We start from the raw sequence: 19,694 nt of genomic DNA, 5'->3' as shown, positions 1-19,694 counted from the left end.
AGCTAAGCAGGCAGTTGATGTGAATGTGGAAAGCTACATTCGTTTGATCGGTTCTGAATTTATTTAAATAGCTTTATCTGCTTTTTGTTCATGTGTGAAACAATAACGTGTTTTTATACATCACTGCAAATCAGAGGAATTTTTTAAAAAAAAGTGTATTTGATGCAATGTTAATTACATCATAACTTCTTGTGTAACAGCTTCTCGAATTTGTGAAAATTTAAATCACGATCTTGTTATTTTATGTTAATAGTATTGTCACACAAGGGTAGCTTTCCCGATAGACAGATGTATTTCTAATATGTATTTTACTTATTTTTATATTCCTATTATTTGTATGTTATGTTTATAGTTTAAAGACTGGCATCTATTTTTCCGATTGTTTCCTTATCTTGGTAAAAATCTATTTTATTTAAAGTACTACTTGTTCGGCATCCGTAAAATTTAGTGGAGTGTTTCTTTAAATGGGAAATTATCAGTTAGGAGAAACAACTGCATTAGCGGTTACTTTAAATAATGTAACTTTCCACTTACATCTTAAGGTGTTTTAGATTTTTTAATTAGTTAGAAATTATGTACCTTCGGGAATTAATTTTGTGAAAATTAATTTCCGCAAAAATTAGCAGCAAAATTGCTTTGGCAAAAATTTGGATTTCTTTACTTGAAAAAAAAAACATTTAACGCTTTCTTCTAATCTGCACAGCATTATACATAATATAGGTATTTTTATGGCTTGTAATAAAAAAGTTATTTAAAACGTTTTAAATTAGGAAACTTTGCGAAAAATATTTCTCGTGAAAATTCTTTTTTTTTGACAGTTATTTCTCGCAAATTTTATTCTCTTGTGTTGTTGCCTGTCATGTGCAGCAACTCCTTGAAATAAGGAGTTGCTGCACATGACAGGTGTTTAGTATGCGGTTTTATCCTTTCTGGTACATGCTGCATGGTAAAATTTTTTTTGGTCATTTAGGACTGTGTAAATATTTCAATCATGCTGGCGACAAAGTTATTGCTGTTCATACTATTCGTTCACACATGTCATTGCTTGGATAAGATGTCATGTAACTCGTCAACTCGTGTCATCATTGTCACTAGCAAGGCTGGTGCAGTACAGTGCGAACAAGACAAAGGACATATGATATGCCCCAATCTAACTTCAGCTTTATCAGAAAAAAATTTAAATGGCACTTGTATAAAATTGCTTGAATCACAAACTTTATATCAAACTATCCCATTACTTAATGTACATAACTTTATTTTGATTGGGAATAACTTTAATTGTTGCTGCAATCATGAGAATGCTTCTGTTGGATTGTCATTTGAAAACTCCTCCTCTATTTCTATTACCAATATAATATTTACTGGATGCGGAGGTAAATTTCCATCAACATCTGCACCACCAGACGGGACCAATCACATACCTTATATATCAACGGCTTTGCATTTTAAACAGTCAAACAATATATTATTTTCTGAAACACACATTATTGGAAGTATGGGTTATGCAGTTACAATGTACGACTGCGGAGGACCTATAAGGTTTCAAAAATCACACTTCGAGTCAAACACTCCTGTTCCGTTCGTTACTTCGGATGGTAAAGTTTATGATGGTTATACATCTGGAGGCGGAGTTTATTTAGAATATACATCTAGCAGTCATGCAGAAGCGTCAAATAACATGATTGATTTTCATGAATGCTATTATGTTCGTAATGTGGGAGAGAGCTATTCAGCTGATACTGAGAACTATACACCTTTTGGTCGCGGAGCTGGCATGTCCATCTTTTTTATGGGATCAGCCAACAATAATTCTGTCACTATTAGAACAGGTACTTTTGAAGTAAATAGGGCTTCATGGGGGGCTGGCTTATATGTTAGTTTTGGAAAATATTCGAATAACAACGTAATTAATGTTACAGAAGGCACCCTATTTGCTAAAAACAATGCGTCTTTATCTGGAGGAGGAATGAGAATTGTTGATGATAATGATAATAAATTGTTCTCCAATAATGTTGTAAAGTTAACGGAAACTGATTTTCAGGCAAATTATGCTAGGGTTGGAGGTGGGTTTAGTCAATACCGTGGTCGTGTTTTATCTTCAGATGGTTTCTTTAAGCAATCAGTCGATTTAACCTTCACAGAATGCATTTTTTCAGTAAATCAAGCGCGGTTAGGGGCAGCAATGTATTTGGAGCAATCTGCTGCTTCTTTTATAAATTTAAAGTTTAAGGAGAACAACTATCCAACAAGAGAGGCTGTTGTGAATGAAACTGCCGTTGGTGTCTTATATTCATATAGAAGCAAGATCGCTGTTGGTGGTAACAATGAAGCCTTGCGCAATTATAAAACAGTTCTTGTATTGGATTATAGTACCTTAACTGTAGATGGAAAATTTACATTTGTAAGCAACAATGGTGACACAGGTGGTGCTATAGCTTTGTATGAGCATTCTAAAATTTATCTCACAGATTTAACGGAACTTTTATTCCAAGGAAATACAGCGAACAAAGGAGGTGCAATTTATATGAAGCAGTCAGGTCCAAAGATAAAGTTCAAGTACCAACAAAACCTACATCTTTATAACTGCTTCTTATTATTTAAAAACACATCTGCGGATACATTCAATGGAAACGTAACTTTTATTGACAACGTAGCGTCTAAAGAAGACGGAAATGCAATACATGCCACAACATTGCAAGATTGTTTACGCAATAATGAAAAAAATGCATCCGCTGTTTTTACAGCATGGAGACATTTTAATTTTACATCGCATCAATCCATTGCTACTGACCCCTTAGACATTATTCTATACGATCAATACTGGGAAAACATTTGGCCTGGAAAACTGTTTAAACCAAAAATGAAGGTGATTGATGAAACGCTGAAGTCAGTATTAGCAACTGTTGATATAAGGTTGTCACCCAGTGGTATGTCTCTTAGGAATGATTTTACACGGTTTGTTGTTACTAATGAAGAAATCAAATTGACTGTTTTGTCTAATAGTCGAAGGCAGATTTTTAATGTCACAATTCATAGTTCTTCCGGGAAAGCTCAAGCGCGAACAATCAAGAATATTCAATTGTTATCTTGTCCATTTGGATACTCCTTTTCCAAAAGAGAATGTGTTTGCAGTCAAAATTTGGAGAGAGGTATTTCCCAGTGTATCGGGGAAAATGTATATTTGTTTGATAACATGTGGGCGAAACCTCATCAGGAGGCTCAACAGCATGATGCGGAGAAAATATTATATTGTCCCCAGGGTTATTGTAATGATGACTGCAAACCACCAAATAATTCTATCAATAAAGTAGAATGTCTTTATCAAAAATATAACCAATGTAAAAACGGTCGCGATCAAAATTCTACTCTGTGTGGAAAATGTAGAATAAACTACTCTGTCACCTTTGGATCAGAAAGATGTGCAGATTGCAGAGCAAAATGGTGGTTTATTATTTGGCTGGTACCCTCCTTGGTAATATTTTTTGGCATTATCATTGTATTTGTGTTGTTAGCAAATTTTGACATTTATGACAACTATATAAGCGTTATATTTTTTTTCTACCAAGTTGCCCATTTAACGAGAACACCAACGCAGAAATATGATCCTGTCATGCGTTTCTTTAGTGGAATAATAAACTTAGATGGACTTCACGTGTCAGAGGATTCATCAATATGTGTTTGGGACGGCTTCAACGACATGCAAAAAATGGCTTTTAATTATATCATACCGTTTATAATGATAGTTTGGTTGGGTGTAATAACCCTAATCGGAACCTGCAAAAGAGATTTTTATTTCAATAAAACAAAGTGTCTTCGTGCCTTCGTGTTTGTGATGACCTGGGCATATAGCGACATTACACGGATTACATTCAGCTTGTTACATAAAGGTGTTGTAGATACATCTGAAAACTCCACACGATTGTACATTTATGGCGATGTTAGGTTTTTTAAAGATGAGCATCTTTACATTGGATCAATTGCCATTGTATTTCTTGTTGTTGTTGTGATTGGATTTCCGTTATTACTGATGTTCGCAAACTTAATACTCTCCTGCAAATTCGTACACTTCAAGCCAATTTTTGACTTGTTTAATTATTGCTTCAAGGATACGTTTATTAGTCAGCTTTTTCCGTCCTACTATTTTGTATGTCGTTGTATTTTACTTGCTGTTTCCATATTATCTCCCAAAGATCAGGCCCAACTGACACGATTGGCTGTTATTTGCATTTTTGTGTTAGCTATCTTTTCAGTCCTTAAGCCATACAAAAAAAATCGCATCAATAATTTTGACATGTTTGTGTTGGTGAATTTATCAGCGATAGCTTTACTTAGCAATGGTAAACGAAGCCTCTATACCTTCGATCCAATGGACGAAATTCTGCATGATGTGATGCAAGTGTTGATGTGGCCACCCTTGGTCCTCTTTTTTATTTTTCTTGCATGGAAATTGATAAGAAGGAGAGTACCGAAAGATAGACGTCCAGGTATGTCGCGTTATATCCGTTTTCTTACGGTTATTTTTCACTTTCTGAGCTTGCTTAATGGACACCGTGGTTATGCTCCTTCACTTTGTAATTTTACTGTGTCTTGCAGTGACAGTAATAATTTTAAGTCAAGCCTGGAGGAGAGCTTACTTATTACCGTTAAAAGCCTCCTATCATCAGAAGCATTACTTCATTGCCTTTAGAACTATTCTAGCATAAAAATATTTCTTTTGTTTATTACTTGTAATTTTGATATAACATCCTACCAGTCATATTGCGATGATGTTTTTCTCCAAATGCGCAGTTTCGAAAGCTAGCACTTCAGAGTTTTTGTTAACATTTTTTGAAAGTTATGCATTATATTTTTTTATTTTTTTTTTTGATTCTTTGCAGTATGTCCGTATATGTCAATTTACACAAAAAAAAAGCTCTTGAAAACTCGCAGGTTCCAAATTTTCAATGGCAGACAGGATTTTAATATCTTAGTTTAAGTAATGTTTGTACGTAATGTCAAAAAGACTAAGCCACTTTAAATAAAACAAAAGAGTTTCTAGTGTCAAAAGCTCTAAAGCTTGCAAATAAATTTTCTGAATGAGAACCTTAGAATAATTATAACAAAGCATTGTAAAAAGAAAAGGACCTTAGGAATACGATCTGTAAACCTACAGATAAAGCCATGGAGGTATAAAAGGACAGGAGATACAACTCACGAACCGTCCATTTTATATTTTATTCAAATTTCTATCAAAAGTGGTATCCTTTGAAACTATGCGAGGTGCAAAGTTTACCAGATATGCACAGATTTCGGCACACTTGCGTTTGTTCACGTTTTCTCCATGATGGTACTACATACAAAAAGAAGGGAACATTGTGGAAGCTTGTTACGAAAAACGCGTGAAAAGCTTGACCTGTCAAGAACAACTTACCACAAAGGTTGTGATGAATATAGGATATTTGCTCCTAGAAAGTATAACTACGTCAAATTTTTCATAGAGCATAAACAAAAACAACGACTGTATAAAGCGAATGATTGTGATTTTTTTAATTTTTATATAAAATTCATACGTCATTTTTTTAAAACCCACATACGTGATTACAATGTGCGGAATTCGCCAAAAAAAATAAAATATGCAGTTTTCGAAGTGTTTTTTTTATGGAAGAATTAATCGTTTCTTGTTTCTTGTTTCAGCTCTTCTTGAAGCTTGCGTTTGTACAGATGACGAAACCGAGTAAAGAAAAGTACGAATTTATTTTCATTGTAAATTATATAAAGATTTGAACTTGAGGCTAGTAATGTTTAAATCCTTTTATTATACATTCTCCGGTCAATGTATAATCTGACAGACCAATTCCATATATTGCAACAAGTTGTGCAACAAAAACTTTTTGAATAACACTTCTTTTACACGGTCAAAAAGAAGTTAAGACAAACGAGTTTTATTCTGAATTTTTGTGTATTTTTTTCATGTACAATTTGTTTTTTAAAAAATTTTGAAAACAAAAGTTGGAGAAATTAGTTTTTTGCGATCAATTTTGCGCTAGGAGTTTGCATGATTAAAATTTAAAATGTAATTTGCAGTATAGAAAAGGCTGCAGTATGATCTAGTTCGAATAAACTAGCACTGTATTGTTTCAGGATAAAGGACAGGTACGTAGCTTTTTCTGTTTTTTTTTTCATATCATATTATGTTGAAACGTTATTAAAAGTAGGATTTTGAAGCATTGAAAAAGGCGATGAAAAAAACAAAGATTTAATAAGTTGTATCTAAAATAAATTACGGAGCTTACGAGTTAACAACGACAACAGCGACCTCTTAAGTGGTAACTAAACAGGGGACATTTTAAAATCACAAAATATATAACATAAATAACATTTGTAGATAAGGATTTAGTCGGAAAGACGGAGCTACATAATTTCCAAAAATATAAATATGCAAACAATATGTTGATATACAACAAAACACATGTACAAATCATCTTAAAAATTCTGGTATATCTTTATAAATTAAGTTTTTAAGCCCATATACAACAACGCAAAAGTCACGTTCTCTCGTGAGAATAAAGCTTTTCAAGTCAGTCCGCCATAAAGAAAACGGTTGTAGATTTACCCAGCCCAGCGCTTGCGCAGTAGAATAATTTGGCGTCACGACGTCACCGTTGTTGTTTTGTAAGCTCTCTATTATGGCTTCTAATGAAAATACTTTTTACGACTGTCGCTTGAAATGGCGCAAAAATAGATTAAAATTGTACATAGATTATATTTGATTTAGTAATATTTTTTTGCAAAAAAAAATGTGTAAACATGTGTAAACATTTGACATACGTTCGTAAAGTATATTTTCGTGTAGTTTTCTTTGCTTTTTGACATTTTATCTTTTTAACGGAAAGTCATAAAATAGAAAAACAATTTTTTGAAATGTTTTTTTCCACTTCCAAGTGATTGCATTTATTTTTTTTACAAATTTTAACAGACATAGCTACTGGCATAGCAAGTCTAATACGACAATTAAATTTGACATTTCATACCATTTCTTTCATCCTCTCTTTAAGTTCTATCTATTGCTAAGTTCTATCTATTGTTGTTTAAAATACTACATAATTTTGATTTAGTAATATTTTTGCAAAATAAAATATTTTATAAAACCTCGTTAAAACATGTATATATATTTTTTAGGTTTTTAATTGCATATTTCATAAATATAATTTCTAAGTTTTTATATAATTTAAATATCAGCATTACACCTTGTCGCTTCGTCTTATGCTGTCCCGTCACCATAGTTACGAAAATTAGCCTGCTTCCTGCTATTAAATAAAAGATCAGATCCGTAGGAAGCAAAGAGGACAAGAGTGACATGTCTACTGTAGGAACTGCCTGATTGCCAAAAAACTTTACAAACGTCAGCAAAAAATGCGAAAAATTGCGATATAATAATTTTTGCAATGTGCATTATCCAGAAGCGTTTACTTGACGGCTAACGACCACGGTGTCAAAAAGACAAAATACCCTGGGGACGAGGTTGCAGAATAAGGTTAAATGTGATTGGTTGGCCGAATTTGTTCGTTCAGTGAGAATAATTACTACTCAATCAGAATAAGGAATTTGCATGCATATCTCAATTAGCACGAGGAAAGGGGTATCAAGTTCTTAACTTTGGTTACGCATGCAATTTAATGCCGGAATTTTGTGACTTTTCTTAACTTTTATTGGGGCTTGTGATAAACATAAAATGTTTTTGAAAAAATTTATAGTTTGTATGGATTTTATGGAATATATTTGTGCAGATGACAATATTTTCCCATAGTAATTTTGGTACAGGCAAAATCGGTATTTTGTCTGACATAGCTTTCACAAATAAAGGCATAAAGAAATGACGAGTTTTTGAAGAAAATCAAAGTATAAAAAAATGAAAAATTTTGTGGAAGAAATTGTTGCACATACCAGGAATAGAACATTTTGCTAAATAAATTTTTGCAGATGTGGAATTTTTTTTTCGGATTTGAATAAGTTCCGCAAAAAAAAGTTCCACAAAAATTTCTTTTGCAGATAATTCGTCCCCTTACAGTAAGTTACTGTTGATAAAATATACAGCAATTCTGGATGCAAATTTTGGAGAGGCAGGAATATTTCTTTACAATTTCTTATCAAATGTTCTGCAAGGAAAGTTTAGTGTACTCATGACTGAACAGACCTTACTGAAAGAAAGAGTTATGCTCAAAAACAATGCCTTACTTGAAAGAGAACTCAGGAACAGAACTGATAGGAACGTTAACGGAGAGAATGCAGAAAATGATCCAAGAGCTACAGTGTGTATGTTATATATACCAGAGACAATAACCATACGAATGTTTAAGCAACGTGTACGCATTGCAAAAACAGACAAATAATGAGATTGTGGACTATAGCTGGAAGAATGATCATATTTACTGAGATAATAAAAAGATCATGACCAAGAGTTCGGTTGACCAGCAACAAAAGGTGAAAGAAATCATAAATAGTGTAGAAAAAAACACTCATATCACTATCAAATGAAATATTGTTATCCACACTTCGGAAAGAGAATATAAAACGCTTCGAGAAAAACTTAGCATAAAGCAAACCTTTAGAAATAGGAACGTAACATTAAGCGAACTTTTAGCTAAAGCAAAGATTTTAATCAATATATTGTTTTTATCCGGGTCCGTAAAAAAGTAAATTACTTTAACTGCTGTAATCTGATTGGTTGATTTCAATCCTTTGATTATCTCTTCAACTAATATTGACAAATATAATTTCGATCATTTCCAGTCGATGGCAGCTGTAGATGTCGAAACGTAGCCTAAACTAACTTTGACCATATATTCAATGAAAATGACTAAACAGATGAGTGGTAATATTTTTAAAGTAAAATACATTTTGCAGTTTTCCCATATAACATCAGTTTAGTTGACGAAACAATAACAAGTCAAGTAAAACAATTTACATTTTATTAGCAGATGTGAACATGGATGGACTCGTAGTTGACATGTATTTTGATAAAAACGTAAAAAAAGTCACCGATGTTGCATATTTCATTTATGTTAGTAGCTGTCATCGTGCAAAAATGCTTTTCGGACAGGTTTGTATCTGGTCCGATTTGACAGAGATCTAGACTTCTTTTTTTAAATTCAGAGTAAAATCATTTGGGTGCGTACAAGGGGGAAAAGATGGATTCAGAATTTGGGGATGTTTTTACAGATGTTCGAGAAAATCCGATTTCTTAATACGAACTTTGTTATGAAAAACAATGTGTAAAAAAAATATTAAATTCTCTTTCTAAAATCAATTTAGCTTTTCTCTTTCGTTTCGTATTTTTTTTTCAAAAAATAGCGTCAGATTTTTCTTTAAATCTGAATTCACTTTAAAGGTGCGTTTCTTATTTAAAATATAAAACTAAATTTCTCGGTTGATTACCTTCCAACATAAAAAGCTGCTATCAAACATTTCACGTCCCATTACACATGCTGTGAAGCATATCAATGGCGACGAAAAAGACATTTCTTCCGCATAATCTTAATTCTGAAATGAAGACAAGGTGTTAACCCAGCGTAAAAGATGGTAGAACAAGCTGTGAAGATATGTGAAAATAGATTTTTAGTAATTTGTTTAACGAACAAGTTTTCATACCGAATCTTGTTTGTAGGGTTGGAGCAAAAAAATTTGTGCTTACGAAAAATTACATAAACATAAATCGATAGCGAAGTGTTTCATTGGAATATGTTTGCACCATTATGAAGGGAGAAGAACGATACCCCCTGCTTCTTTTGTTGTTCTTGCCATTCTTCGGTTGTTCTTCTATAAACACATTGTATAAATTAAAAGACAAGTTGGTTAACAATGCAATGCATGAATGGTTGTATAAAGATCTTTATAGGTCCTTACCTGAGTTAGGAATTCACTACGCCGCTGTTAACCGTTCAGTGCATAGCCCGCACCAGTTAGCTAATCGTATCAAGAACGTATTTTATCGTGCTGTGAATGGCGAAAACATAACAGTAGCTGTGCTAGGGGGTTCGATATCTGCTGGGGCGACATTATATAAGGATAATAACGAAGATAAAATATTTTTTTACGCGTTGAAAAAATTCTGGAACGACGTTGTGTTTCCAATTACTGGTTCAAAGATGTTGATGCGAAATATTGCAATTGGTGCAATTGGAAGTGATTTTTACTCGTATTGTTTAGAAAATTATGTTCAAGGAAATGAAACAGATTTAGTGATATGGGAATTGTCTGCCAATGATTACCACCGATTTGACAACCGAGACGTTCCACCAACTTTACCTCTAGAATTGTTAACACGAAGTATTTTGCGATTAGAAAAACAACCAGGTGTAATATACGCTCATTTTTTTCGCGGAAAGGATTATAAGAAAGAATTGGAGTGTAATAACTTGGAATCAGACGGAGCAAATTATTTATCGATGTATTATAAACTCCCCTCTGTTAGCTGGAGACAGCTAGTTTGTAGAAGACTCGTTGCAACCGAGAGGTTGAGTTTTAAAAAGCTTTTCGCTCGAGACTCATCCCATCCTAGTGTTCTTGGCCATGCGCAAATGGGGTATCTATTGATTCATTTGTTTCGTAAAATGTTTTTGCGTGTTATCGATGATATAATTCTTACAACGTCAGAAAAGTTTACCGATTCAACAGATTTAAATTTACTTGAAATAACCGTTGAACCGATACCGAAACCAGTTTTTATTAAAACACAACTTGTTGCTGAAGACTCAATTTGTTTCACGTTTAATTTACCCAGTAGTGGTCAAATGCCTCATAATCGTAAAAAAATGTTACGCGTAATTCGTAACGATGGTTTCGTCATTTCTACCGCTCACGGTTTCTTGGTACGTAAGGACAAGACTGAAGGACTAAGAACTAAAAACCCCAACGTAGAGTTGCATTTACAAATAAACGTACCGAACCACGTGGAAAGCTCGTTGAAAGATTGGATGATTTTAATTGGTTCATATTCCAACTTTGGTGGTGCGGTATTCTTTTTGGATAGTAAATACAGTCGTGTCATCGAGACGGAGAAATATGCTTATGGAAGCATTGTAGCCGCAGTAGCCACACGTGTACAGCCTGGAAAGCACGATCTAGTTATAAGATCACTCAAGAATGGATTTTTCTTATCTTCAATTATGTTGGGATAACATCAGAAAAAAATTAATTTCAAATCACCTTTTTCTATCGTCAAACAAATTAACATTTATTATGATACCGTTTTATCGTATCGCAAAAAAATCCGCAAATGTTTTTATCGTAAACCGTTTGATTGTTGGGTTTATTGTAGTTTATTTCAGTGATCTCTTCGCCGCTATCAACAAGGCAAAATGCCCTTGGAACAAGGTCACTGTATAATGTTTTATTGTCATGAGCAATCCGATGTATGTATTTTATGTGTTTTTTACACTTAAACTTTTATAATATGTTATAAATAAATCTGATGTCTGTAGGCTTGTCTTCAAGGTCTAGGTCAACATGTTGAAATATAATAGATAGCTAGCCGGATTCAGAATATTAAAAATGGCCTATTCACGCTGGCCTGCACTGCTTCTCAAATGTTATATCAGTTGCTCATTAAGGCCGAGGCAAACCAGTGTTGGTTTTTGCGCATTTTTTTAAAAAAAGGAAAAAATTGTGTTGGATGATGTTGGATGAAGCTTGATCGCTGTCAAAACATTTTATTTAACAATTTCGGCAAGATCAAAGAAAGTCTTTGGAATACGTCATTTTTCATGTTGGGTAGGTTTGGTGGTATGTTATGTCCAGCATCTACAAACTCTGTGAATTTCGAACGTTTAAATGTTCGAAACGTCGTTCGAAAACATTTGAATTTATTAACGGAATGTTGAAGGTTGTTATATCGAAGAAAAGTTCAAAAGAAGGAAAAGAGGCCAGTTACAAGAAAAATAAGGAAGACAAAAAATATTTTTTGCCCCACAAACCTAAAATCTTACCTAACATGGGAGAAGCGTGTTGGATGAAATGCTGGACTGGTTTGCCTCTGCCTTTAAGGTGGGTTCAAATGCATCCAACGTGCCACATTTTACATGTTGGATGAAATGTTGGATTCATTTGGGTTGACTTATATTTTTTAAAAAATAAAAAAACAAGAAAAAAATCGGGTTGGATAAAGCTGGACATCGTTTAAACTTATCCCACATTTTCTCCCTCATCCAACACACTTTTATGTTGGATAAAGTTAAATTTCATCCAACATTTCATAATTTTCTCAGTGCGTTTTGTAATTTTCGAATTTTCGAAGACAATCGAACGTTTTTTATTGAACATTTTGTAAACAAATCTGCAGAGTAGGAAACATCCTGAGTTCTTAAATTATATTCCTAAAATATCCCTTTTCTTCATTTTACCCAGCTCCTTGTCTTTCCCCTAGTTGATTTCAATTTTCAATTTTAAACATGATTTTGACATGATGCTACTGATATTGCTCTCAGAGCTATTTGACTCTGATGACGAAAAGCATCAAAAAAGCAAAGCATAATCAAAGAACTAATGGTCAAAAATAGTTTTGGTTTCAAACACATGTTTCGGCGTTGCTTTTGACTTGGAATTCTGCTTGCTTGTCTTCGCTTCCTATTTTGTTTTTCCGTGCAAAAAAATGTTTGTTTTTCAAAGTCTGTTGTGAATGTTTTGAAAGTGAAAAATAAATTTGCGATGATGCGAATCTGAAAAGACGCTCGAAAACTAATAATTACGTAATCATATTCGAATGTTGAATGAAAGAGTGCGCAAACGGATCCAACAAGTAAAATCGTGTTGGATGAGCAATAAATGCTGGATGAAAAGTTTGATCGTGATCAAATTTCATTCAATATGTAAAATTGGGCATGTTGGATGAAATGTTGGATCAGTTTGCGCCTAGCTTTCAATGCAAAATTCGAATTTTCAACATTCGAAATTAGCAAAAAATATTTTGCAGCTGCTATTAGATGAGGTAGATTCGAATATGGAAAATTATTCAGTCGAGCTTGTGATATTCGACAAGGCGCAGCTGAGTTGAATATCATCAAAGCGAGACTAAATAATTCCTTTATCTGTTTTCACAGGAAATCAATACCTTAAGGGAACTTATTTTGGCGGGAACTAATTTTGGCGGATTTGGCGGATTGGGGCAAAATCCGCCAAAATTAGTTCCCGCCAAAATTAAATATTTTACTCACCCGCCAAAATTAGTTCCCGCCAAAATTAAAAATTTCGTTGATCCGCCAAAATAAGTTCCCCTTAAAAAATCGACAAAAATCAACTTTTTTTCAATTTTTTATATCTTTTAGAAATATACCTTTGCGCTAGAAATATTATGTCATAATAAACCTCTAATACAAGATAATTTTTAATCAATATTTATGATTTCTAAGTCCTTGCTTGACGATGGTGACGACTTTTTAGGTTTGTTGTTAACTTTTTGCCTTTTTGGGGCTGGTGCAGCTGAGGTGTTTCCAAAAAAGTTTCGAATATCTTTTTGCTTTTTCGTCTCTTTGCTTTGGCTTTTGGCTGTATTTTTTTTACGCTTTGGTCTCTCTTCGGTTGGAACCACGACATCTAAAATAACTGCAATATGTAAGAACGAACCAAGAATCAATTCCTCTTTCGGCTCTGTATACAAGGCTTCTACAAGTTGTTGGTATCTTGCAAGAACCAAAAGATTGTTTACTGTCCCTGGTAAAGTAACAGTTATTTTACAGGGGATCTCCAAGCCTCCTTGAACGAGAGGTGATCTTCGATAGTGTACACTTGTCAACGTGGATTTCATAGACGCTCCTCTGTCCAGAAGAAATTTTGTAACCCTTGAGATTTCTTTGGGTAAATGGCCAACTGGTTTGTCATTTCCGAATTCACAAACTTTGATTGCAAATCTATCGAAAACATTGTTGTTCTCATGAAAGCAGTCCAGTGATTGATTTTCCTCAGGTTTCCAATAAGTTTTATAATAATGGAATCCTCTGACAGCAGCTGTAAACTCGAACGTCTTGTTGTAAGCCATATGGACGTCTTTTCTTTTCTAGCTCTGATGAAAAACAAAAATGTCAATCGATCGATTTTTTAATTGCCTAGCATGAAAATAGAACGTTTTTGTTCTATTTGTCAGTGTAGACCGAACTTTCCCAATTAAATAGAATGTTTTTGTTCGATTGGTTAGTCTAAACGGGCCTTAGCGAAGAAAAAAAGAATGTTTTTGTTCGATTGGGTAGTCTAAACGGGCCTTAGCCAAGAAAAAAAGAATGTTTTTGTTCGATTTTTAGTGTAAATATAGGCCAAGTGAATGGAATGTTTATGTTCGAGTAAATATACAGGATACAGATAACTTACGTTTCCTTTTTTATCTCCCGGCTTTCAAAATGTCTTACATCAGGAAGTTAGCTAAATTACAAGAGAAAGAAGCTCAACAAAGGGCCGCTGAAAAGGAAAAAACTTCAGACGAAACACCTTCAAACAGTTCTAGGGAACAAAGTAAGTATTTCTCTTTGATGTTTTTTTTTGTTATACCTACCTGCGAAGAAGTTTCTTTCTTTGTTTGAAAATTTTTAATTTTTGGTCAAAATTCGCAATTACATAGTGGTTCGTTTTATTCATTTTAGGCCCACAACCAACTGACTTCCAGCAAGAATCATCCCTTGGTTCGTTAGACTACGAAGCTGTTACAGACGCGACTGAAAATGTTAAATCCAGTGGCAAAAAATCATACAACCGTTGGTCAGAAAAAGAAAGATTTGATATCGGAAAATATGTTGCGATTCATGGTGGTGCGGAAGAAAAAAAGAGGAGTACACGCGTGACGAGGATGACATAGACTTTAGTCGGAATGCATTTGACATTATCATAGACGATGAAGAAGAGTAGATTTTTAGTATTTGTTTTAAAATTCTTTGCTTTGTAATGCTTATTTCTACATCTTTACCAAAGAAAATTTTCGTTGAAATTTGAAAAAATCCTTCACTCGCCAAAATTAGTTCCCGCCAAAATTAAAAAATCCGCTGACCCGCCAAAATAAGTTCCCGCCAAAATTAAAAAAAACCGCCACCCGCCAAAATAAGTTCCCGCCAAAATTAAAAATTTCGTTGATCCGCCAAAATTAGTTCCCGCCAAAATTAAATTTTTTTTAGATTTCCTTCGTCCGCCAAAATTAGTTCCCGCCAAAATAAGTTCCCTTAAGGTATCTGTTTTATCATCCATTTTAAGATAGAATATTTCGACGAATTAGCACAGAATGTTTGATATTAAATTTATAATACAAGTTTTTCCCTTCTTTATACTCCTTTGAAGTTATTCAAAACAATAGAGTGCTTTCCAAATGAATATCTAAAATTATTCGACAGATCAATTTGCTTACAGGTAGATGATGATCGTCAATATTGTTGCTAGTTTTATAATAGGTTGACCAGAATGTATTATCCGCATTATATCTGCAGATTGACTATCGATACAACAATACATACGGCGACCGAAACGCGGGTTTAACTAGGCGCTTCAGCAACGGGTTTCTGGCTAATTGTGATACTACTCATACTGCCGCATTCACATGTACGTACGGAATGACTGGTGTTCATTTATTCTCTTACGTTACGTAAAATATTTACGTACTGTGACATTTTTATCAGGATGTACATCAACCTCTACGGAGTTTAGTAAGTGCTTAGGTAGATTTTCTTACGAACAAAAACTTTTGTTCGTAGGAAACTGCACATAAGCCAAAAAATGACAAAGAAGAAAAAGAGTGCTCTGATTCTATTTTTAAAGGTCTGCAATTTAAGAACTTCAATTAACACGAAAGCAAGATATAAAAAAATTGTCTTTGCATAACGAGGAAGAGCTTTGTGTTGCAGAAAGAAACGTTAAGACAAAGACAACACTGCGAGTTCTATCAAGATTTGTAGATCCAACCCATGATCTTTTTTCAAGATATGCTTCACTTGCTTTTTTTGAAGATCGTGACGTATTCATCTCAACGCAACAGAAACAGTATGTAAAACGAGATATTTGTTGAGTGCTGCCATGTTAAAAACATAGCAGCACTAAAAAACAAGTAAAATTAAGTGAGTTACGTAACTGACTTACGTACATGTGAAAAAAACCTTACGTAGAGGTTGGGGCAAATAATACATTCAACATTTCATCCAACATCGAAGATGTCGCATGTTGGATGTATTTGAGAGGCTTTAAGTTTTTCTACAAAATAAAAAAAGAAGAAAAAAAATCGTTTTGGATATTGTTGGATAAAGTTTGAACTCTAAATATTTCATCGAACATTTTTTCATACATCCAACACAAATTTTTTTTGACAATGGGATGTTTTTTTCTGGAACATTTCTGGAACAAAAATCCGTAGTAAGAATTTCTTGAACAGTCGGCATAGGAGGAGGACAGAATGGCAGCTTTAAGAAAGAAAGAAAAAATGAACTCAAAAGTAGAAGAAAAGCAACCAAAAAATGGAACGACGACGAGTTGATCCTGCTGATTGATATGCTAGAATCTAAACCCTGTTTATGGGACATATACCATCCTGATTATCTAAGACAAGACATGAAGGAGATAGGGTACAGAAAGATTGCCACAGAGTTGAAAACGAAGAATACTTCCGTAAAAACGAAGATAAACGGCTTAAAGGAACGGTTAGGACGGAAGATGACTAAAGAAAAGGCGGTCAAAGTACGGACGAGTTATGCAAAAGCAACCGGATCCATTACGATAAACTGTTTTTTTTTATACCAGTTATCGGTGCTAGAGACACTTTAAAAAGAAAATGTTTAGCTGAGAAGGCAACAGAGAAATAGGGGGAGACTAAAAAAAACTTACTTAAAAAAAGTCCATCGGAAAAAGAAGCTAGACTTGTTGTCTAAATGTGCAGATGCACTCACATTCAAAGCAGTTTCTCCTTTAGAACCACTGGCTCAAAAGATTTTAAACTGTGCAACTTATGTAAACGAAAAATTGACAAAATTAGATAAACACAGCAGACGAATCGCAGAAAATCGTATATCTGATGTTTTATTCAAAGTTGATATATCATTAGATTTAACCCAGGCAGAAAAGCAAGGAAACATTTTTGGATACAACTGTCAATCTTTGCAGAAACCCGTCGCCATCGAGACTACCGTGTTCGCACATTTTTTGTTTTCATCCTTTGTTTCCGCCATTTTTAAATTTTCTTTTTCGCGACAATTATTCACATTTCAAGATTTTCTCGCTGCTGATATCAGCAAACAAAAAGCAACATAGGACTGCAACATCCAACTTAGTATATGTTTATTCAATTTTTTAATTCAATTGTATACCTTTGTGATTCGCGTGTACGTTATCACTTCATTATTAATTAAATTAAAAAAAACAACCAAAACAAAACAAAACAAAAAGAGACACGGGGGAGGTAAAATCTGTAACATAATTATCCTGGCGATAATCAAAAAGATTTCTTTTCCCTGATTCTTTTCACTTTTAGATGTTCTGAGTGATTAAATATACACTTGACCTAGATTGATTGGTTCACGAAATTGAAATAAACCTGCTAGCATATTGTGGTTATGTGCTAGCAGTCAACCTCGTCCCCAGGCCCATTTTTCCCTTTTTGGCAATCTCGCTGGGATATCAAAAAAGCGAAAAATTGCCATGGGAACGAGGTGGTGATAGCAGGCTATAACGTGATTTAAAGTATATCGCTTGATCACTAACTAGCGGCACTGTATCTCCAATTGGCAAGTTTTGTAACCTTTTCTGATTTTCGTTGTATTTCTTTATGTTGTGAAATAGTATATATAAAAGAGTTTATTCACTACTGGATTGATAAAAAAAACCTCCTTGATAAATTATTACATGTTTGGTATGTAGCTATAGGAACCCAATAGGTTTGTTTATATAATTCATATTATTGATTTAAATTAATTTCTTTTTAACCGCATTTTAAAAGTTGTGAATCGTTGTTAGATTTTATACCACCCTCGTTACATTGAAATCAAAATTTAAAGTGGTTTCCTCTTAGATGGAACGAAATAGTTAGAAATTTTTGCAGTCCAGTAAGTTGCTATCGATTGCGACAGGTATGTTTATATATTTATTTATCTTTATAATAAGAGGAAATTTGCACCAAACTTTTAAAAATAAGAGTTACTTCTTTACCAAATCAAGAAATCATTAGGACAGTCATTCGATATGTTAAGCATGTTTTAACTTCAAAAGGTAAAATGATATTCTATAAACTTGAAAAACCTCTGCAGTAAAACACAAAATGACAAAATTGTCAAGGCAAACCTGCCCGCTCAGATTTGCTTATATTCATATAAAACGTGTATAAATGCCTGGCTTCTGTAATCTATGAAAAAAAATTTTTGTCGCCGACATTTCTAATACTGAGACTAGGACTGAGTGGTACTACTCCAAGTGTATTGGTACGACATTTTTTGTAAATGTTGTGAACAGAACTGATCCAATATTTCATCCAATATTCATGCTAAATTTTAGGATAAAATGCTGGACCAGTTTGCGCAAGTACAAAACACGTAAAAAGAAGAAAAAAACGTGTTGGATGAAGTTTGATTGCGGATAAACTTTCATCCAAGACAATTTTACTTGTTAAGATCCGTTTGTGCACCTTTTTCATTATTCATTAATAAGGTTTCGAACGTCTTTTCGAATTCGAATCATCACAAAATTCATCTTTCAATTTCAAAACATTTACAACAGACTTCGCAAAAGGAACTTTTTTCGCATTGAGAAACAAAATGGGCAGTGAAGACGAAGCAGAGTTCTGAATCAAAGGCAAATTCATAAGTTCTTTATTTATGTTTTGGTACGCACCTAGCTCATGCCTTAATCCAATCACGTGCTTTGCCCTTATGATTCTTTTCATTATCAGAGTCAATTAGCTCTGAGAGCAATATCGGTAGCATCGTGTCAGTCGACATTTGTTTGGATAAGAATAAACGAATGATTGGACATTTGTTCAATTTAGCTTGTTGCATTCCATGTGCAAACGGCGTGAATAAGCTCATCTAATATCATTCATTATTCATCGTTTGATCAAATGTTGCTCGGTTTTCGACAAACTTTCAACAAAAAGCTGTTTATAAGGAAGCCGAGCTAGTCCGTTTACAGGGCCAGCCCGTTTACCGTGATCTCGGCTAAATGATATTTTCAAATGAATTTAGTGAAAATGAATGAAGCTATGACGTATGAAACTTAACAGATGAGAAATAATTTATTGAATAACTCATAGTGTATTTGAACGTAAATTAAATTATTACAATATTTTTCTGTCACCATATTTAGTAACTTTAACGAATAATTTATCATCTTTAGAAAGTTGTATTCCTGCGTTACTATGAACAAAAGTGCTGGTTGAACATCTTTTGTAAATTATTTTTTTTAATACAACGAAGCGTTATACTCGTACTTAACATATTAAAGACCAATCACGCAAATATAAAAAGATCCGAACAATTAAAAATAATAGTTAGAACAGGTGGGATTACTATCTGTAGTACAATGTTCCAAAAAAGGTCAGTCCCCACGGAGATATCCTGTCATCTAGGGTTCAACCACGAACTGTATTAAGCTATCATTATTCGTTAAAGGGGCTACGAAACGGCTGTTAGTTTTAAAATTTAGAGACTTACACGACTGTTGAGCTAATGGAGATGGAAAAATTTATAATCACTGAGGACAAAAACAACAACTTA

The 19,694-nt window shown here is 33.7% G+C and overlaps 4 protein-coding genes across 4 annotated transcripts; 3 read left to right on the top strand and 1 right to left on the bottom strand.

Annotated features, from left to right (window-relative positions):
- The first annotated feature begins 295 nt into the window (after nt 1-295).
- On the top strand, nt 296-7,230 carry LOC130644387 (uncharacterized). Its single transcript, XM_057449977.1, has 3 exons — nt 296-395; nt 971-4,484; nt 5,674-7,230. Exons 2-3 carry the CDS (start codon nt 992-994, stop codon nt 5,715-5,717), a joined length of 3,537 nt encoding a protein of 1,178 aa, XP_057305960.1. The 5' UTR covers nt 296-395; nt 971-991; the 3' UTR covers nt 5,718-7,230.
- A 2,025-nt stretch (nt 7,231-9,255) lies between these two features.
- On the top strand, nt 9,256-11,169 carry LOC130644389 (uncharacterized). Its single transcript, XM_057449980.1, has one exon. It carries the CDS (start codon nt 9,732-9,734, stop codon nt 11,154-11,156), a length of 1,425 nt encoding a protein of 474 aa, XP_057305963.1. The 5' UTR covers nt 9,256-9,731; the 3' UTR covers nt 11,157-11,169.
- A 2,099-nt stretch (nt 11,170-13,268) lies between these two features.
- On the bottom strand, nt 13,269-14,719 carry LOC130644384 (uncharacterized). Its single transcript, XM_057449971.1, has 2 exons — nt 14,335-14,719; nt 13,269-14,032 (listed from the first exon to the last, which is right to left on the bottom strand). Exon 2 carries the CDS (start codon nt 14,006-14,008, stop codon nt 13,358-13,360), a length of 651 nt encoding a protein of 216 aa, XP_057305954.1. The 5' UTR covers nt 14,009-14,032; nt 14,335-14,719; the 3' UTR covers nt 13,269-13,357.
- Nucleotides 14,143-14,865, top strand: LOC130645922 (uncharacterized). Its single transcript, XM_057452048.1, has 4 exons — nt 14,143-14,159; nt 14,279-14,475; nt 14,604-14,789; nt 14,849-14,865. Exons 1-4 carry the CDS (start codon nt 14,143-14,145, stop codon nt 14,863-14,865), a joined length of 417 nt encoding a protein of 138 aa, XP_057308031.1.
- The last annotated feature ends 4,829 nt before the right edge of the window (nt 14,866-19,694 follow it).

The sequence above is a fragment of the Hydractinia symbiolongicarpus genome, chromosome 5 (assembly GCF_029227915.1).
Source record: "Hydractinia symbiolongicarpus strain clone_291-10 chromosome 5, HSymV2.1, whole genome shotgun sequence".
NCBI classification, from domain to species: Eukaryota; Metazoa; Cnidaria; class Hydrozoa; order Anthoathecata; family Hydractiniidae; genus Hydractinia; species Hydractinia symbiolongicarpus.
This window is presented reverse-complemented; position numbering and strand designations above follow the sequence as displayed.

Excerpts from the sequence above, each read along its gene's own strand:
- LOC130644387 (XM_057449977.1), top strand. The coding sequence starts at position 992 with ATGCTGGCGACAAAGTTATTGCTGTTCATACTATTCGTTCACACATGT. Across the intron at positions 4,485-5,673 it reads ACCGAAAGATAGACGTCCAG|CTCTTCTTGAAGCTTGCGTT; the intron begins GTATGTCGCGTT and ends TTCTTGTTTCAG.
- LOC130644384 (XM_057449971.1), bottom strand. The coding sequence starts at position 14,008 with ATGGCTTACAACAAGACGTTCGAGTTTACAGCTGCTGTCAGAGGATTC.
- LOC130645922 (XM_057452048.1), top strand. Across the intron at positions 14,476-14,603 it reads AAACAGTTCTAGGGAACAAA|GCCCACAACCAACTGACTTC; the intron begins GTAAGTATTTCT and ends TATTCATTTTAG.
- LOC130644389 (XM_057449980.1), top strand. The coding sequence starts at position 9,732 with ATGAAGGGAGAAGAACGATACCCCCTGCTTCTTTTGTTGTTCTTGCCA.